Source organism: Echinops telfairi, unplaced genomic scaffold (assembly GCF_000313985.2).
Source record: "Echinops telfairi isolate 266 unplaced genomic scaffold, ASM31398v2 ScPeMD7_5;HRSCAF=22, whole genome shotgun sequence".
NCBI lineage: Eukaryota > Metazoa > Chordata > Mammalia > Afrosoricida > Tenrecidae > Echinops > Echinops telfairi.
The window spans coordinates 21368997-21384286 of NW_022103901.1; the positions used below are offsets into that span (position 1 = coordinate 21368997).

Consider the following 15290-nt stretch of genomic DNA (forward strand, 5'->3'; position numbering starts at 1 on the left):
CTGGCAAAAAGATGACTTTGGACCAATTCCAAAGGTTGGTCATAAAGATTAGGCACGTTAAGAATTGGAAGGAAAAAGAGACACAATTAATTATCAAACTTTAATCGATAGACTAATCTTACAGGATAAACAATACAGAGCTAGTCAAGGTTACACTTTAAAAAAAAAATCCAGCAGCGCAATCTAATATACTAAGTACGTTCATCTCCTCCCAAACAGGCATTTGAGTTAAAAACAAAAACCCGAACAGAGCATATACCACAGGGAAACATGATACTGATGGATACTGTCAAATAATTCTGCAGAACTTTAGGGGAAAAAAAGGAGTTCTTAGAAATTGAGAAAGCAAGATAAACATCAGCCTGGCAGGTAGATCGACCAGATGTTCTGCACATTTGAGGGCTCCTGCTCACCTTCAGAAAAGTCACCAGGCCTGATTCAGAAGGAAACAGGTGTCAATCCTAACTGCAGAGGACTTTCCTCACAAAGCCTTCAAACGGGATGATCTTTTTCCAAAACAGGCATTAACAGAGGCTAGGAGCAAGAGAAATAGGTCTCCCTCTGACAACAGGGTGGAAAGAGAGCCTGCCCTTGCACACAGCCCTTGGCACACGTATTCTAACCCCATTCCCTTCTCTGCCTCGGACAAAGCAAGGATGGGCCAAGTGCAAGGGCCCAGATGGCTCCTCCAGGCACATGGTTAAAGTAAGAGGAAGAGGAAAAGTAGCCCCTTCGAGCTGAAATATGGCAACATCTCAGAGACATGGCAACAAGGCAAAGTTAATCTCTTTGGCCCTCACAAAATACAGCAGCAACTAAGGAGGCTACTGAGGGTCTCACTTGTGCCCCTATTATATCCACAAGACTATAAGAAAGTGCATCCTTAGTTCAGTTAAACTTCAAAAAGCTAATGCTACTTGCAAATGTCCCATCGTTAATGAAAAGACTTCAATCCAAGAGTTCCAAGACCTAGAGAGACTTGTCTTTTCTAAGTTTTCCAACTGGACTGAGGGGAGCGGAGAGGGACTGGGCCTCCCAGGGATTACACTGTCATTCTGCCAAGTCACCTCAGGGAGGGGAGCAAAAGGCATGACACCTGTGAGTGAAGACCTGCTGCAGAAGGATCACCAGCAGTTCAAGTTGTGAGATAGCAAGCCCATCAGGAGGCCCAGTGAGTATCCGATCCGGACAAGATGGCAGCCTCCTTTGCCCCATGGGGACTGGCGAGCAGGCCTTCCCCAGATCGTAGTTCCAGGTCCCTCATTTGGAATCAGTTCTTTCTTTATCCACCTGCATGCCCTCTGCCACAGCAAGTGAAGGTCAGTACCTCAAGGAAACAACTGTACCTCTGACAGATTAGAGACAGCAAAGAAAATGTACAGAAATAATCCTGAGAAAGAAAAGAACACTGTTACGCTACTGAAGGGGAAGAGTGTTTCCATCTGCCCACGCTGCAGTGGGGCTGTAAGAAGACTATGAAGAGACCAGTCACAACCAATGTGACAAACAGTGAAGACTGCTGTGAGCAGACCTCAACTGGATTCAAACTCTTCCCCCAGTGGCTCTGGTGCTGTCTCCTCTGCTCTCCCAGGAGGCCCGCTCTCCTGAGTGGAATGTTGGAAGGTCTTCCTTGCGGACAGGGTCAGGAGCCAGAGCTAAGATTGTTCTAGCAGATTCAGGGAGCTCTGTAAAGCAATACTCAACAGCTCTGTATGAAAAGGTGTCATTTACATTACTGTCTGTATACAGTATTTTGAAGTAAGGAAAAAAGCACCATTTTACTTCAAATAAAAAGGCTCACGCAGGCTTTGGTCCTGTCTGGAAATGACACCAGCCTGAGTGGGAAGCGGTTTGGCTCCCTGGGAGCAGGAGACAGCGGAGCGCCCACTTGCACAGGGTGAAAAGGAGATCAGATGGCACAGGAGCCACTCCAACAAGGTCAAGGAGAAGTGTAGGAGAAGGCCAGACGCGGAAAGTGACACCTGCTTGGAGGGCCCACCCGGGGTGCCAGGTCAAGTCCCCCGGACAGGAATGTTGGCAAACGAAAAGGGCAGCATGTGAACTGCGGCAATGCTTACTTGCTACGTTGTCACTCCCTCTGCAGCACTGCCACCTGCAGAGGAGCAGCTTTGACAGGGAGCCAAGCAGGAACGGCAGGTCATCAAGGACAGAAAGGTTGTCGTTACTACTCCGGGGTGAAAAACAGGCAGTGTGTTTTGGGGGTGCTACACTTCACATATGTAGGTATTTCTCCATAAAAAGCAAGCGAGGATTTTCCTGCCCAGATGCAGAACTTGGCACCAACTACCGATCACAAAAAACTCGAGAAGCTTGAGTCTGTCTATGTGGGCTGGATCCCAAAACTCCAGCTTACGAGGGGAGGGTGTGGCTAACCATGAACTGGCTCACAAGGAACAGTCATCTTGGGCGAACACATGCGAATACACTTCACAGAGCGAGGGCTAACAGACTAGAATCCAACATGTGAGGTTTGGAAAATCTCTCACCAAACCGTATTAGAAGAACCTGCGACCAGTGAGAGGAGAATTGCCAAGACAGCAGCAGAGAAACAGCAAACAGCACAAAAGAATCTCAGTCCCCAAGAGACTGTCCCTCATTTCAGAGTCACTCAAGCCATCAGGAGACAACAGAAGCTCACGTGTACCAAGGACAAAACAGCCAAGACCAGAAGAGGGTGACCACACCATGAAAGCATTATCCCATTTTCATTGTGTTAAATACAACAAGCCGACCTACTAGGCCAGCTGTCTTACTGAGAAAGGCAGTAGCTCTGAGCCTGGGGTAAAGGACACTTGAACTGAACACATGAGCAGAAGGACCAAATGGAGAAGCATAACTGAAGGAATCATTTGGACTGCTGAACAATTTCTCGAAAACTTCCAACTTCTCTGGGTCTGTGGCTACCTGAACTCCTCTAGCTGGCTCCAAAAAACTTGATCCGCCCCGGGGAGCCCTGGTTTCTCAGCACACAGGTTGTGTCTCAAAGCCACACTCATAAGGGCTCCAAATGACCAGTAAGCTAGTGGAGCAACCTGCCAGAGATCAGAGCCAAAGGACAGGGCTTTAGACAGGCGTTGCTTTAGATACTCTGCTGCCCAACCAATGTCAGAAGAGCAAGGGGAACAGCTCCCTGGACAAGCCTGGAGAGTCCTTCCACTCCCGCAACCGCCCACTCATTCCCAAGCAACAGTGTGGCGGGTGGGAGGATGCCCAGGAAAGGACGCGTTGATGAGGTACAAGAAGAGGACTGACATCTTTGGGGTTTCTTAATAAAAACTAATCTAAAAATGTGAAAAGAATTAGAAATTAAATCTTAATCGATGGACAGAAAATATATGGCTTACAATTTGCATACAATTTTATAAACAAAAAGGGGGGTATAGAAAAAAAATAAACTTTTATGCTAATGCAGCCCAAATAATAGCAACTGAAGATGTACGAAAATACTTCCACTGAAATGACTTGACAACCCAGAAAGCTTTGGATCATTTTCTTCTCAACACTGGCAGACCTACTCTGAACCACATTCAAGAGTATGCCACACCACACGTTCAGAATTCAGATTTATTGAGTTCCTCCGCACTGACTTTAAAAATGGTATGAAGCTGACTGCAAGAAAGGGAACCGGTGATTTTAAGTTAAAATTAAGCTAATGGTGAAAGTACATCACCTCTGGCTTCGGTCAACACATCACCTTAGATCGGCTATTTTGTGTGTGTGTGTGTTGTTTGTTTTTTTTTGAACCAAGTTCCAGAACTCTGAAATCCAGGGATGCTGCAGGCCTCTCCCAGCAATGTCCTTCACTTTGGGTCAGTCTCCTGGGCCAGAGGTGAAAGTGCTTTCAAAAATACTGCCATTTCCCCAGCACAGTGTCTTTGATTGCATCCACATATTGAGTTGGAACCCAGTACACCCAGTAGTAAGAGGCTTCCGTGGGACCCAACTGAAACGCCTAGAAGGGAAAAAGGAACGAAAGGCTAAGGAGGCAGAGCAACACATAGGGGGAGGTGGGAAGTGAATTAGTTAAAAAGGGAAGGTAAATCAACCACCACAAACTACATGGGCAGCATTCTCCTAACAAGTCATTAAAAAAAAAAGTTTAGCACAGCTAACCCTAACTCAGCGGTTCTCAAACTTGAGGCTACCTCAAGATCAACTGTTTAAGCACCTTGGTGTGTGGCCCCCTCTCCCCCACCACACACACCAAGACTGATTCAGTGAGCCTGGGGCCCAAGAATTTGCATTTCTAACAAGGTCATGGACGCTGCTATTGTGTTGGATCTGAAGACCTCAGTTGGAGAACCACTGCCCTGGAACCACCACCACACATGCACCAGGAAATACAACATGGATGCTCAGATTTCCATCGTCAAAACAAGATATAAACAAGTTACATCCCCACCAAAAGGGGAATGCATAATTAAGAGTTGATGTGACCTCCATATGAATACTGGTGACTTTTATAAGGAATGAACTGGATTTAGAGAGAATATGAACAGACCTTAATGTCTACCCTGGCCCCACTCCACCCCCAAAAGCAAGTTACAGAACAATACGTACCAAGACACCACTTACGTCAGCTGAACAAACACAATACTCTGTTTTCATGGATTTATAAGGAAATGAAAAGCAGAGAGAGATGGCAGGGCACACACAGGAATAATGGTGAAGGGAAGAGGGGAGACAACGAGGAAGCCATCACTGGTAAACTATTTCTTTTACTAAAAAAAAAATTATTAGTAAAATATTTGTAATGGTCAATTCTTGGTGATGGATATCTGGGTTTGTTAAGAGTACATCTGCTAAAAAAAAAAAAAAAGTACATCTGCTTCCTGTATTTTTAAACATTCTCTAAAATGAAAAAGCAAAGCCAAGCGAACTTGTCTATGTGAACTATGGCACATTGACTGAGGTGGCATCTATAAAACGGAAATGAAGACCTTGGTTCTTAGACAAAGGTAAAGTGGTTCTAAAGTGGTCTTGAGAGAAAGGGGTGTAGGGGGTTCTGAGAACTACTCTCTGCCAGGAATGACTCGACAGAACAGAACCTTCAGGCTAAATGCTGTCATTGCCCAGTTACTCCATTCCTTAAAATATATTCAGGATCGCCGCCTCCCACCCATCCCCTGATGTTTTAAGTCCCTATGACCAGGCGGCTGCAAAATTGGAGTTAAGAACTCTTTAGGGGCAAATGGTTAGGTAGCACGTTTCAAAAGGGGGTGAGGAGCCCAGTAGAAAAACATCTAAATTTGAAACAGAAAATAACGAGGCATGCAAAAGCTGTCAGCCCAGCAGTCCACAATCCTCGTTTTAAAGATCATGCCGAACGTAGACTGGCAAGAAGGCTCAGTGACAGTGTCATCACTTGAAGAACACAGCACCCAAGAAAGGGCCCTACAGCCCAGGGACTGCAGAGTGCCAGTCATCCAGAATTTGGCCCCTTCCCAGGAAAAGTGGGGACCTGTGGTGAGCCTAGCAGAGAGCTGCTACAATGCTGGATTCCATTCTCCTGCATCTCTTGCCAACCTAACAGCTATCAGATCCCGAGTAGTTCCTTCCCTTAGGAGATGGCCCCACATCGTTGCATCTCTAGTGGCTGCCTCCTAAGATGGAGACTGGCAGGTCTGCCTCGTCGTTGCCCCCTCTGGTCAAGTCCCTGTCACAGCATCTTCGGGTGCTGAGATGGCTGAAATGCATATATATGGAAAGCAGCCCTCTTGTGAACAGTGCTGGGGAGATCGGGGGGGTGTAGCTGCTGCTTTCCTCTGGGTGTGGAGTCCTTTCTCAGCAGCTGTGGACAATGCCTCCCATCATCCCGTCCGTCAGAGTGGACGGCTGAGGAGTCCCCTGACCTCTTCTTCACCACACATGACCCACAAGCCACCCTCCTAACGGCCCTCAGGCGACTGTACGTGGGAAGATGACCATTACAGGAAAGAGACCTTCTGCCACTCTCACCGAGGCCAGTGGAAGGTTTTTTGTTTTTCAAGTAAGACAAATTTTAAAACCAAATATCCAGAAATCATTCCTTCTCTCTACATTTATTTTTCTGGTCTAGAAACAAAATATTACAAAATAAGAGGGAGGCAAAAGCGGCATTTTTGAAAGACACAGAAAAAAAACCTATCCTCTTTAAATGGCCAGAAAGGGAAGAGGCTGCAAAATGATGGAACTTGGAATAGCGTCATGAGCAAGTTCTAGGAAGATGAAGAGAGCATGAGTCTTGGAAGAGTGTGCCCATTAAAGACGGAGTTTTCTCAATGAAAATGTTCTGTGGGAAACCCAATCCCTGCTAGAATAAGCAGAAGCAGGATCTAGTGAGAGGCTCGGCCCAGCCAGCGCTACTTACCATCATATGGTAGTCTTCGTGTCCTTCGATAGGTTCACTGACCACATTTTTAATGGAGCCCATGGGCAATTTCTCAGTCCGCTCTAAGTTGAGAGGGATTACAGTTATTATTCAACAGCCCTCCTGTTCTGACTCAGCGGTCCCTCCTGAGGGCGGGGGTGCTGTGGGAGCTACATGTCTCGGATGCCCTCTAGGGAATTCAATGAGAAGGGTCTTCGCCTTTCTTTGGCAGCAAATGGGGAACTAAGATTCTTGATGGTCTATTAAGGCTCTTTGGGAGCAAAGATAGATATATCTGTCCTGGTTTGATTTTAAAGTGTGATGATTATTAAATATGAGAGAAATTCCTCTGTTCCCCACTGTGCAAACCCAGCATGGGCTAAGGTCTTTGGTATCTGGGTTAGAAAGAATGAACAGGACCACGAACAAAGATCCAGGAATGTCTCCCTGACCTGCTCAAGGGGTTTGGACCTTACATTCCTCCACACTGCTCGCTCCCGACAACCCCCATCCCCACCCCCACCCACTTTAAAATGCCCTTTAAGCATGTATAACCTCTGGTGATAAGCACTTTGGGTACTACTTATCCCATGGTGTCAAAGGCATTTTGCAACGATTTAAGAATGGCAGATAAGAAAGAGGAGGCGGCGAGGGAGCCTGGAGTGAGATGGGCGTGCTGGCGGTGAGCCGAGTGCAGCGGGGCTGGGGGAAATGGAAGGGGTGTGGAAGCCCTGCCTGCCTAACAGGATGTGCCGGCTTGGAAGGCTCAGAGACCTCAAGTTCAGAGGGCTACTCTCAGCCAGCTATTTTTGGGGAAAACCTCATAGACAGCCTTCTCAGAAAGAAAAAAATCTGAAAAAAGGGTAGAAATTGAAAACAGGCAGGTGGACAGAAATTGACTAGGAACTTATAGAGACCTGGGTTCTAGTCTGGCTAGTACTTGGGAAGGATTTTACTTCCATTTTATCCATCTCTGAAAAGTGGGGACAGGAGGGAGTGGTGCTTGCAGAAGACTACTCAGGCTTTGACTTTCAGTGGCTCTAGGCAACACCTGCAGGAGCCCAGGTGGCAGGTGGGTGGAGTGTTGGGTTTCGAACCACAAGGTTGACAGTTCAAACCCACCAGCATCGCTCCTCAGGAGAGGAGGGTGTCTGCTCTTGTCAAGATTTACAGCTTTGGAAACCCTACGTAGGGCCACCCATGTAAGACTCCACTTAGTGGTGGTTGGCTGGCAGGATGCAACACCTGACAAGCAGTCATCTCTAAGACAAACTTTAAAAAGTGCCCGTGTTCTTGAAATGTTGGGAGATTTCACACAAAAATCTGATTTCTGGCTTCTCTTGAAAACTGAACGTTTTACCGATTTTGGTCTCACAGTCCTGAGTGATAGCGGTCAGCTCGGATTAGACTCAAAATGCCCCCTAGAAACAGGCCAAATGCCCACTAATTGGCAGCTTCCTGATGGCCTGCCTGGATTGTGCTTCTTGCTCTGTGGTGTCTGAGGCTCTAAGCTCCGCCTTCTACACAGTAGGCCCTGGAAGGCCTAAGCCCAGAGCAGCCTGCTCACCTGGTTAAGCACACTGTCAGGAAGCCCAATGGCTGGCCACTCGACAGCAGCTTCCTGCCAGCAGAAACATGAAGCCAGCAGTTTGTTGCCAACTCTCTGAACACGGTCCTCTGAGTGCGCGCACCACTCCTGGACACATGAGAAGAGCGTGCCGGCCCCACAGGCTCCTGAGCAGGCTCGGCTGGGAGTGCAAATGCCAAAATTTTAAAGCCTTGGTCAGCCTCTGAGGATGTGAGTAGTTTATGAAGCTTTCAGCAGCCCTGAAACCCCAATACCTCAATCTTCCTCTAAAGCTCGTCCTTTCTGCCAAAGCAGGAAGTGGTTGTTGCTACAAGATAAAATAAAACCTGCAATACAGGTATAAGAGATTCTTATTATTTTGTCTCTGCAATTACGACTTGCTTTCTATACAACTCACACACCAACAATCTTCCTAAGAAACCCACGACCATTTACAAGGGCGGCCCTCCTTCAGAGCTGGCCGCCTTTAACCATGACGCCGACCCCCTGGTCTAGTTTGCCCACAAGAGAGGGGAGAAGACCAGCCAGAGGCAGGATGCCAACAAGTCAATGCAAGGATAGAGAACAACAGAATCACCTAGTCATTAATAAGTGAGGTTCTGACAAAGGCAGGGCAGCTACAACTGAAAAGGGCAAGGGGGTTGCGGGGATGGGTGACAGGCGGGCAGAATGATCTGGCCCAGCACAGGGATTTAAAGCCTTGGAAAATTGCGGAAGCCTTGAAATATTTAACCATGCAGTTAGAGTCCAGGGTGAAATGAAGAATACAGCATGTTATCTTAAGATTGTTAAGGAAAAAAAAGGGGGGGGGGGGGCAGGAATCAAGCACTTTGGCATTTGTCTTTCAAAACCAGCCTAAGGTTGAAAAATAAGAAAATTCGGTGAATGATACGATGCTTCTCCCCACCACCCGTACCTTGATTATTTTTTATAAAGCTATGGTCCCATAATAGGTAGTTGCAGACTCATCAGTCTACTTTGGAAGCCAATTAAGCACTGCTGAAGAGGGGACCCCCACCCCCTATACTTCTCTTTAGAATTTACGTCGCATACTGAATACCTACAGTGCTGGCCAGAAACAGGTGAATTTAGGCATGTTCCGTTCCCTCCGGGAATCTAACGGGGACAGACAAGTCAGAGAGTAATGAGTGCTCAGGGGATCAAATGGAGGAGCGCTCTATGAATAGAAGCGGCGGCAGCAAGTCATGTGGAGGGTGGAGGAATACCAGGAGGGCACTTCAGTAGGGGCCATGGGAGACTTTAACATCAAGGAGGGAAGAAGGCATTCCAGGTACGGGCACAGTGTGAACCAAGGCCCGGAGCTGTGCAAAGCGTACCTAGAAGTTGAGGGGGTGATGCAGGGGAAATACACTGGGCACGCAGCAAGCAGGGCAGGGCGCTGGGCCCAAACTTCCACTAGGGCCTTTGTGCTGAGAACCCTGGACACTAGACTTTGGCATCTGAACTGGGCCTTAGAGAGCCAGGTTTTAGGGCAAAAGAAATCACTGACAGCAATAAATAAATAAAACCCAGTATGGAAGACAAATAGGACAGACGAGAACACATATGGGGCAAGTTAACTTGCTTTCAACCGAAAGTTAAAAGACACTGGGGCCCATTAAGTGGCACAATATGATGACGGAGAAAAGGACAGACGGTCTCTGGAGTATGACTAGCAAGGCCAATTACGTAGCCACTGGGAGAGGGAGAAGGGAGGACAGTCGGGAGACACAACATCCCAGTCAGCCCGATCCGGAAGCAGTGCATAGGCAGGGGCAGGATAGGCAGAAGCCACAGGCAGGGGGGTGGGGTGGAAAGGCAGCGCGCGGCAGGTTCCGAGGCAGGAATCGGGAAAGCTTTACCTAGCACAGAGTCAAACTCTTGACCTACCAGGACTAGACGGGTGCTTGCGAGTGGCTGAAGCTGGCTGCATGTCACATCACTGGGAGCAGTGGGTACTGTGGCATGGCCCAACTAACCACTACCAGCTCCAGCTAACTGTCGTCGTCATGTAAGAAAGCAGGCCCACAAGGGCCGGATCTTTTGTTATTTTTCAAGAGAAGCCAAAAAAACAAAAAACAGAAAAAACCGGGATGGGGTGGGGGGATGGGATTATGTGAAATCTCGGGGTTTTATTTCAGATTGTGGGAAAACCTATAAACTCTTGCCTGTGGACCAGACATGGCTTTTGGGCAACATGTTTGGGACCAGTGATTCTATGCAACCAAAGAACCAATTTTTGATAGACTGGCACTGAGAGCAGACAGAGAATGAGGGCAGAGGGTCCAAACAAAAGGCAAGCATCTAAAAGCAAAATCAAAAGCCAGAGCAGGCAAAGCACAGTAAAGAGAAAGAGATGTCAGAACGATCGCTGGAATTGCACCAGAGTGTGTGCCTTGGGGTCTGGAGCCGGGAAGCCGTGGAAGCACTAGCGCACGTACCTTTCGTGCCGATCCACAGCTGGTCTTGCTCTAGCTTGAAGGTGAGCCGCACTTTCCCTCCAGACTTATTGTACATGCCGGATAAGGGGACTGGCGGCAGGCGCTCCTGGAGACACGAGAGTGTGGTCAGAGAGGGAGGGCCGAGACACAGCAAGATGAAAAGAAGCAACTGGAGGTAAGGACCTAACTCCAGAAATCTCAGAAAGCAGGTCTGGCTCATGACTGCAGGATGGTCACCAAGGAGTGTGGCTCACCTGGGCACCCTTGACCGATGGCATCACATCTTCGGGTTTTCCTTTGTCCAACACTTTCCTGTGTTGCTGTAATGCAAGTTAGGGGAAAATAAGTGAATCTGATTACCTCTCTGGAAAACAGGCTAAAGAAGCCCTCAGTGCTTTGGTCACTGCCCTAACAGGGCAGTGATGGAGCTCGCCTCTGCCTCTGTGTCCCACAGTCACCACCAGCCCTCTGTGCCTACCGAGCACTCGAAGTGGAATTCTGCAATCCAGAGCGGAATTCCCTAGCTACTTTTCATCAGCCACAAGAGGTTCCTGGATGAGACATGGTCGGTCGGTCGCTCTTGGGCAAAAAGAATTTCAGATTGCCAGTGCAAACACTCTGCTCTCTGCTTCCACCACCAATGAAGATACAACATCAGGCTAAAGAGCAGAGCCACAGGGATGTGCCTTGCCGCCTGGTGCAAAATGACAGTCCTGGCTGTCCACTTAAAATCCCAAGACACTACAGGGATGCTGGTCATCAGCCAGCCTGCCTGGAAGGGACATTTCTCCAACAGACACCTAGTTCAGTATTTCATGGAGGCTTCCTGGTCTACATCCCAACCCCAGCTGAACAGGAAGCTGCTAAGCCAAATTTCCACACAGAACTAGGCAATACTTTATAACTGGACAGCACAGTAAGTGTTCTAAGCATCTTCCTCAACTCTCCCTTAAAGAGCGCTCTGGCCAGGCCCAAACACCTGGGTTTTGTTTCCTGTCTTTGCTTTGTAGGTAGAATCCTTTTTTAATTTAGTGAAACGAGCTACAGGGTAATGAGGGAGCAAATTAAACATGTAATTGTCCTTAAACCCACAGGGACAGTCTACCATGCCCTATAGGGTCACTATGAATCAGAATCGACTCGATGGTAGTGAGTTATTGTTGATTTTTTCTTTTTAAACACCAGGTGGCCAAGAGCCAGTTCAAACCTCTGCTGCACAGAAATCCCCTGGAAGGAATGTGCTTTAACACTACCAGATTAGCAGCACGACATTCCCGAACACGCTGAAAGCAAGCCAGGGAGCTGAGTGCTTCTCAAAACTGGCATTAATACAACAAAGCAGCCCGGGTGAGAGGCATTAAGTGAGTCACAGCTTGCGAGTGCTTTTGAAGAATGCTCCCTGCACTGTGGAGGGCAGTTCTAGGCCTGTTAAGCAACTACTAGTAACTTCAAACCTGTATTTAAGAGGCAGGCTATGTTCAAAGGGTGTGACCAAGACAAACATCTTTTCACATAACTATTTCATGCATGGCAGAGGAAGACAGGAAAATCTACATGAACCCAATTTGCTGACCCCATACTCATGATGGTGGGGGGACAGGGAATGAGACATGACCAAATAAACACCTTTTAGATGTTGACACAGGTTTACAAATGTTTAGCTGAATCTCTCCTGGACAGGGGTCTTGTAATTCAGTTTAGGTTTGATAAAGGCAGCGTAATTTTAAAAAACATCCCTAAAGAGTCTAGGGCAGTACCATTTTATCAAACATGTTAATATTTTTGTGACATTTCATAAACATACCTATTCCCGTTAATTGTGACAAATAAGACTAAAATCCAGCCCATCTGCTTTGGTCAGGTTTTTTCAAACTGTTGAACACAAGTGTGGCTTTAAGATGTCTCTTGGGTTAGGGAATCATGAACGGTGATCACAGACCTACTCGTCAAGATTGTGTGCTTCTCACTCTGGTGCCCATATATGCTCTGGTGCCCGTGGTCCCCATGTTGGAGCAAGGTGGTGACGCCACTCAGGACCCTGGTTAAATAGGAGTTATCTATCTCCCTTGGCGCCACCCCAATGGCGATGGGGGCTCCGCAGCAACGAGTGGGGGTGGGGGTGATGAGAGCACAGCACCAAGCCGCCCAGCCTGCCCGCCCACAGTAAAATACCATATGCTGTCCTTCCTATTAACAGTTGTAATGGCTGTAACATGGACACAGACAAGGCTCAATCCCTTCCATCCAAAATGAACAACAGGGAACGTGGAAAATCACACCTCTGCTTCATGGGTCAGGAGGGGAAAAAAAAGGAAAATCAGTGCTGTTATCTTCCCCGTCAGCTTCGCGTGGTTTCCTGAAAGGGCTGGTTTTAGAGGAACCTCTGAGCACTGTGATTTCCCTGCCTAATCAGAACAGGGCTTGCTGACTTGGGGAAAGCCACAAAGCAAAGACAAAAGGGGTGCTTAATTCCAGGAAAGGCACTTTTCTCTGGCAACCAAGGGAAGAGAGAAACCAAGGTCTGATGCCTTTCGATAGCTGCTCTGACACCTGCCTGTATGAAGGCTGTATCCTAAGGTAGGTAGACTTGAGACGCACTGACCCGCCAGATGAGACCAAGCTGCAAATCTCAGGTAGTTGTCACCTCCACTCAACAGCCAGCCGCACCCAACTGCTGCCATAAATTTCCATCATGGGCCCTGTCCGAAAAGGAGCTTATTCTAGGGAGAATGTAGCCAGCCAAGGCTCGAGAGGACAAAGCCTCAAACTTCTCAAGACCAACAATCGCAAAGGACTTACTTTCTGCCGGCACAGAGGCTCCTTCTTGTTTTCCTCTGCCTTTGAGTCCTGCTGGGCAGCATCTTTGGGTGTGTTTACTGCTAGAACGTCATTTATCGTGGAGCCAACTACCATGATCTTGGCTCCACTGGTCACTTTTATTTCCCTCAATGTTTTATCCTCGGGAACAAGACCCTTATACATGACCTTTTGCATGGCAGGCGGGAGACCTTAGGAAAAAAGGTAGAACACAGAACATGAAAACCAAACACCAAACCCACTGCCACTGAGTGGCTTTGATCTCATGCTAACCCTATAAACGGTTTCGAGGCTGTAAATTTGTATGGGTCCAGACAACCTCAAAATTCTCCTGCAGAGCAGCTGGCGGTTTGAACCGCCAACCTTTCGGTTCCCAGTCCAACACTTACCCTGCAGCACACCACCGGGCTCCTTGACAATGAAAGAAAGGAACAACTAATGCCTCTTGGCAACAAACCAGGTAGGTACTAAATATTGGCTCTACCACTCAAGAGCCGTGCACTTGGGCAGTTCACCATCTCTTTGAGCCTGTCTTCCAAGCTTTGTAATAAAGATGGTAGTCACCTGTTGCTGTCTAGTCAATTCCAATTCATGGTGACCCCATGTGCATCAGTAGAACTGTGCTCTGCAAGGTTTTTTTTTATAGTTCAAGGTCTGCTTGTTGACCTTTAGGAGCGTTTTCCAGTCCAGTCTGATGGGGTGCCACACCCAGCCCCCAAAGTCTATTTTTGGTACTCTCTTTGGACTCTTGAGCTCTGCTCCCCTTGCGGTTGTTTCACGCCCTTAGTGTTTTGCCTCGCTGTGGTGGGGGTCCTGCAAGGTTTTCAATGATCGATTTTCTGAACTAAACTGCCAGGCCTTTCTCCCTAGGCACTCACTGGGTGAACTTGAACTTCCAACCTTCCTTAGGTTGGCAGCCAAGCAATTAGCTGTTGGTGCTACGCTGGATGCTCATGGGCACGACAGCAGTTCCTAAAAAGAAAGGCCGACTACAGAACACTTAGACTACAGGCAGTCACTGAACTCTAAGTCAGAATCACAAAACAAATCCTTTAATAGTCTGTAAGTCTGCTTTCACTCTGAATTAACTAGGCCAACCCCTGCAACCAGTCACTTGCTACACATGCAGCTTTTAAATCACTGAAAAGTCTTCAAGCCTTTTCTCCCACTAAAATAAGGTTATAGAAGGGCCACATGGCCCAGTCTAACCTCTGAAATCCTTGAGAGTTCAGGATGGCTCTCAGACCACAGGAATGGCATGAACAGTACCTGCTCACTAAATATGTGCTACCCTTCCCTCTAGTCACCCAATCACTCAAATACTGAGAACCCAGAGGTGCTGGAGATACCGAGGTCACTAAGAGACAGTTTCTAGTCTGGTGGTGCTTATAGGCGATGCAGAGAAAGTGTAAAAAACAAAACAAAATCGTAATTCCCTTCAGATGGTCAAGTGCTGTGCACAAGATAGATACGTAATTAGAGCGTCTGTGAAGGAGCCTGCATGACGGCTAGGAGCAGTGTTTCCTAAACTTTCCTGATGAGAATTACCTCAGATATTTGCTAAAAATAAACCCTTGGCCACATGCCAGACTCCCTGAATCATTATCTCCAGGGGGAAGGGCCTGAGAACGGAGTATTAACCAGTGCCTTAGGTGATTCTTATCAAGTGCTTTTCCGGACAGCCCCAGTTACTAGCTTGGGACTAGGCGTCAGACTGGGCTCAAATCCCAGCTCAGCTGCTTGCTTCTTACTCCATGATCACGGGCCTCGTTTTCCCCATCTGTACATTGGGCGCGTTAGCACTTAAGACTCTGGAGAGCTGGCGTGCGGTCTCCAGGTCAAAAAGCTCCCCAAACAGCACCAGCAACCAGGAGGGCTGGCAGAGGCCGGCTGTCGGTCGGGATCACTTACCTGTGAGCGCGTGAATCTTCTGTTTCAGCTCGGAGCCCGTGCTGTCCAGGGGGAACTTCACCTCGTGCTTGGTCTTGTTCCAGAAGATCTTCAGGTCCACCAGCTCCTTGCCCGCGCCGCCGCCCGCGTCCTCGCCGTTGCTGACCGAGGCCTGGGCCGCAGG

At 47.9% G+C, this 15290-nt stretch overlaps 1 protein-coding gene across 1 annotated transcript; it reads right to left on the reverse strand.

The window, feature by feature from the left end:
• Positions 1 to 86: 86 nt before the first annotated feature.
• UBFD1 (ubiquitin family domain containing 1) lies at positions 87 to 15290 on the reverse strand (the record flags this gene model as incomplete). Its single annotated transcript, XM_004705724.2, has 6 exons — positions 87 to 3973; positions 6371 to 6453; positions 10400 to 10505; positions 10654 to 10719; positions 13199 to 13407; positions 15128 to 15290. Coding segments are annotated over 6 exons (738 nt in total), but the record flags the coding sequence as incomplete, so codon positions are not given.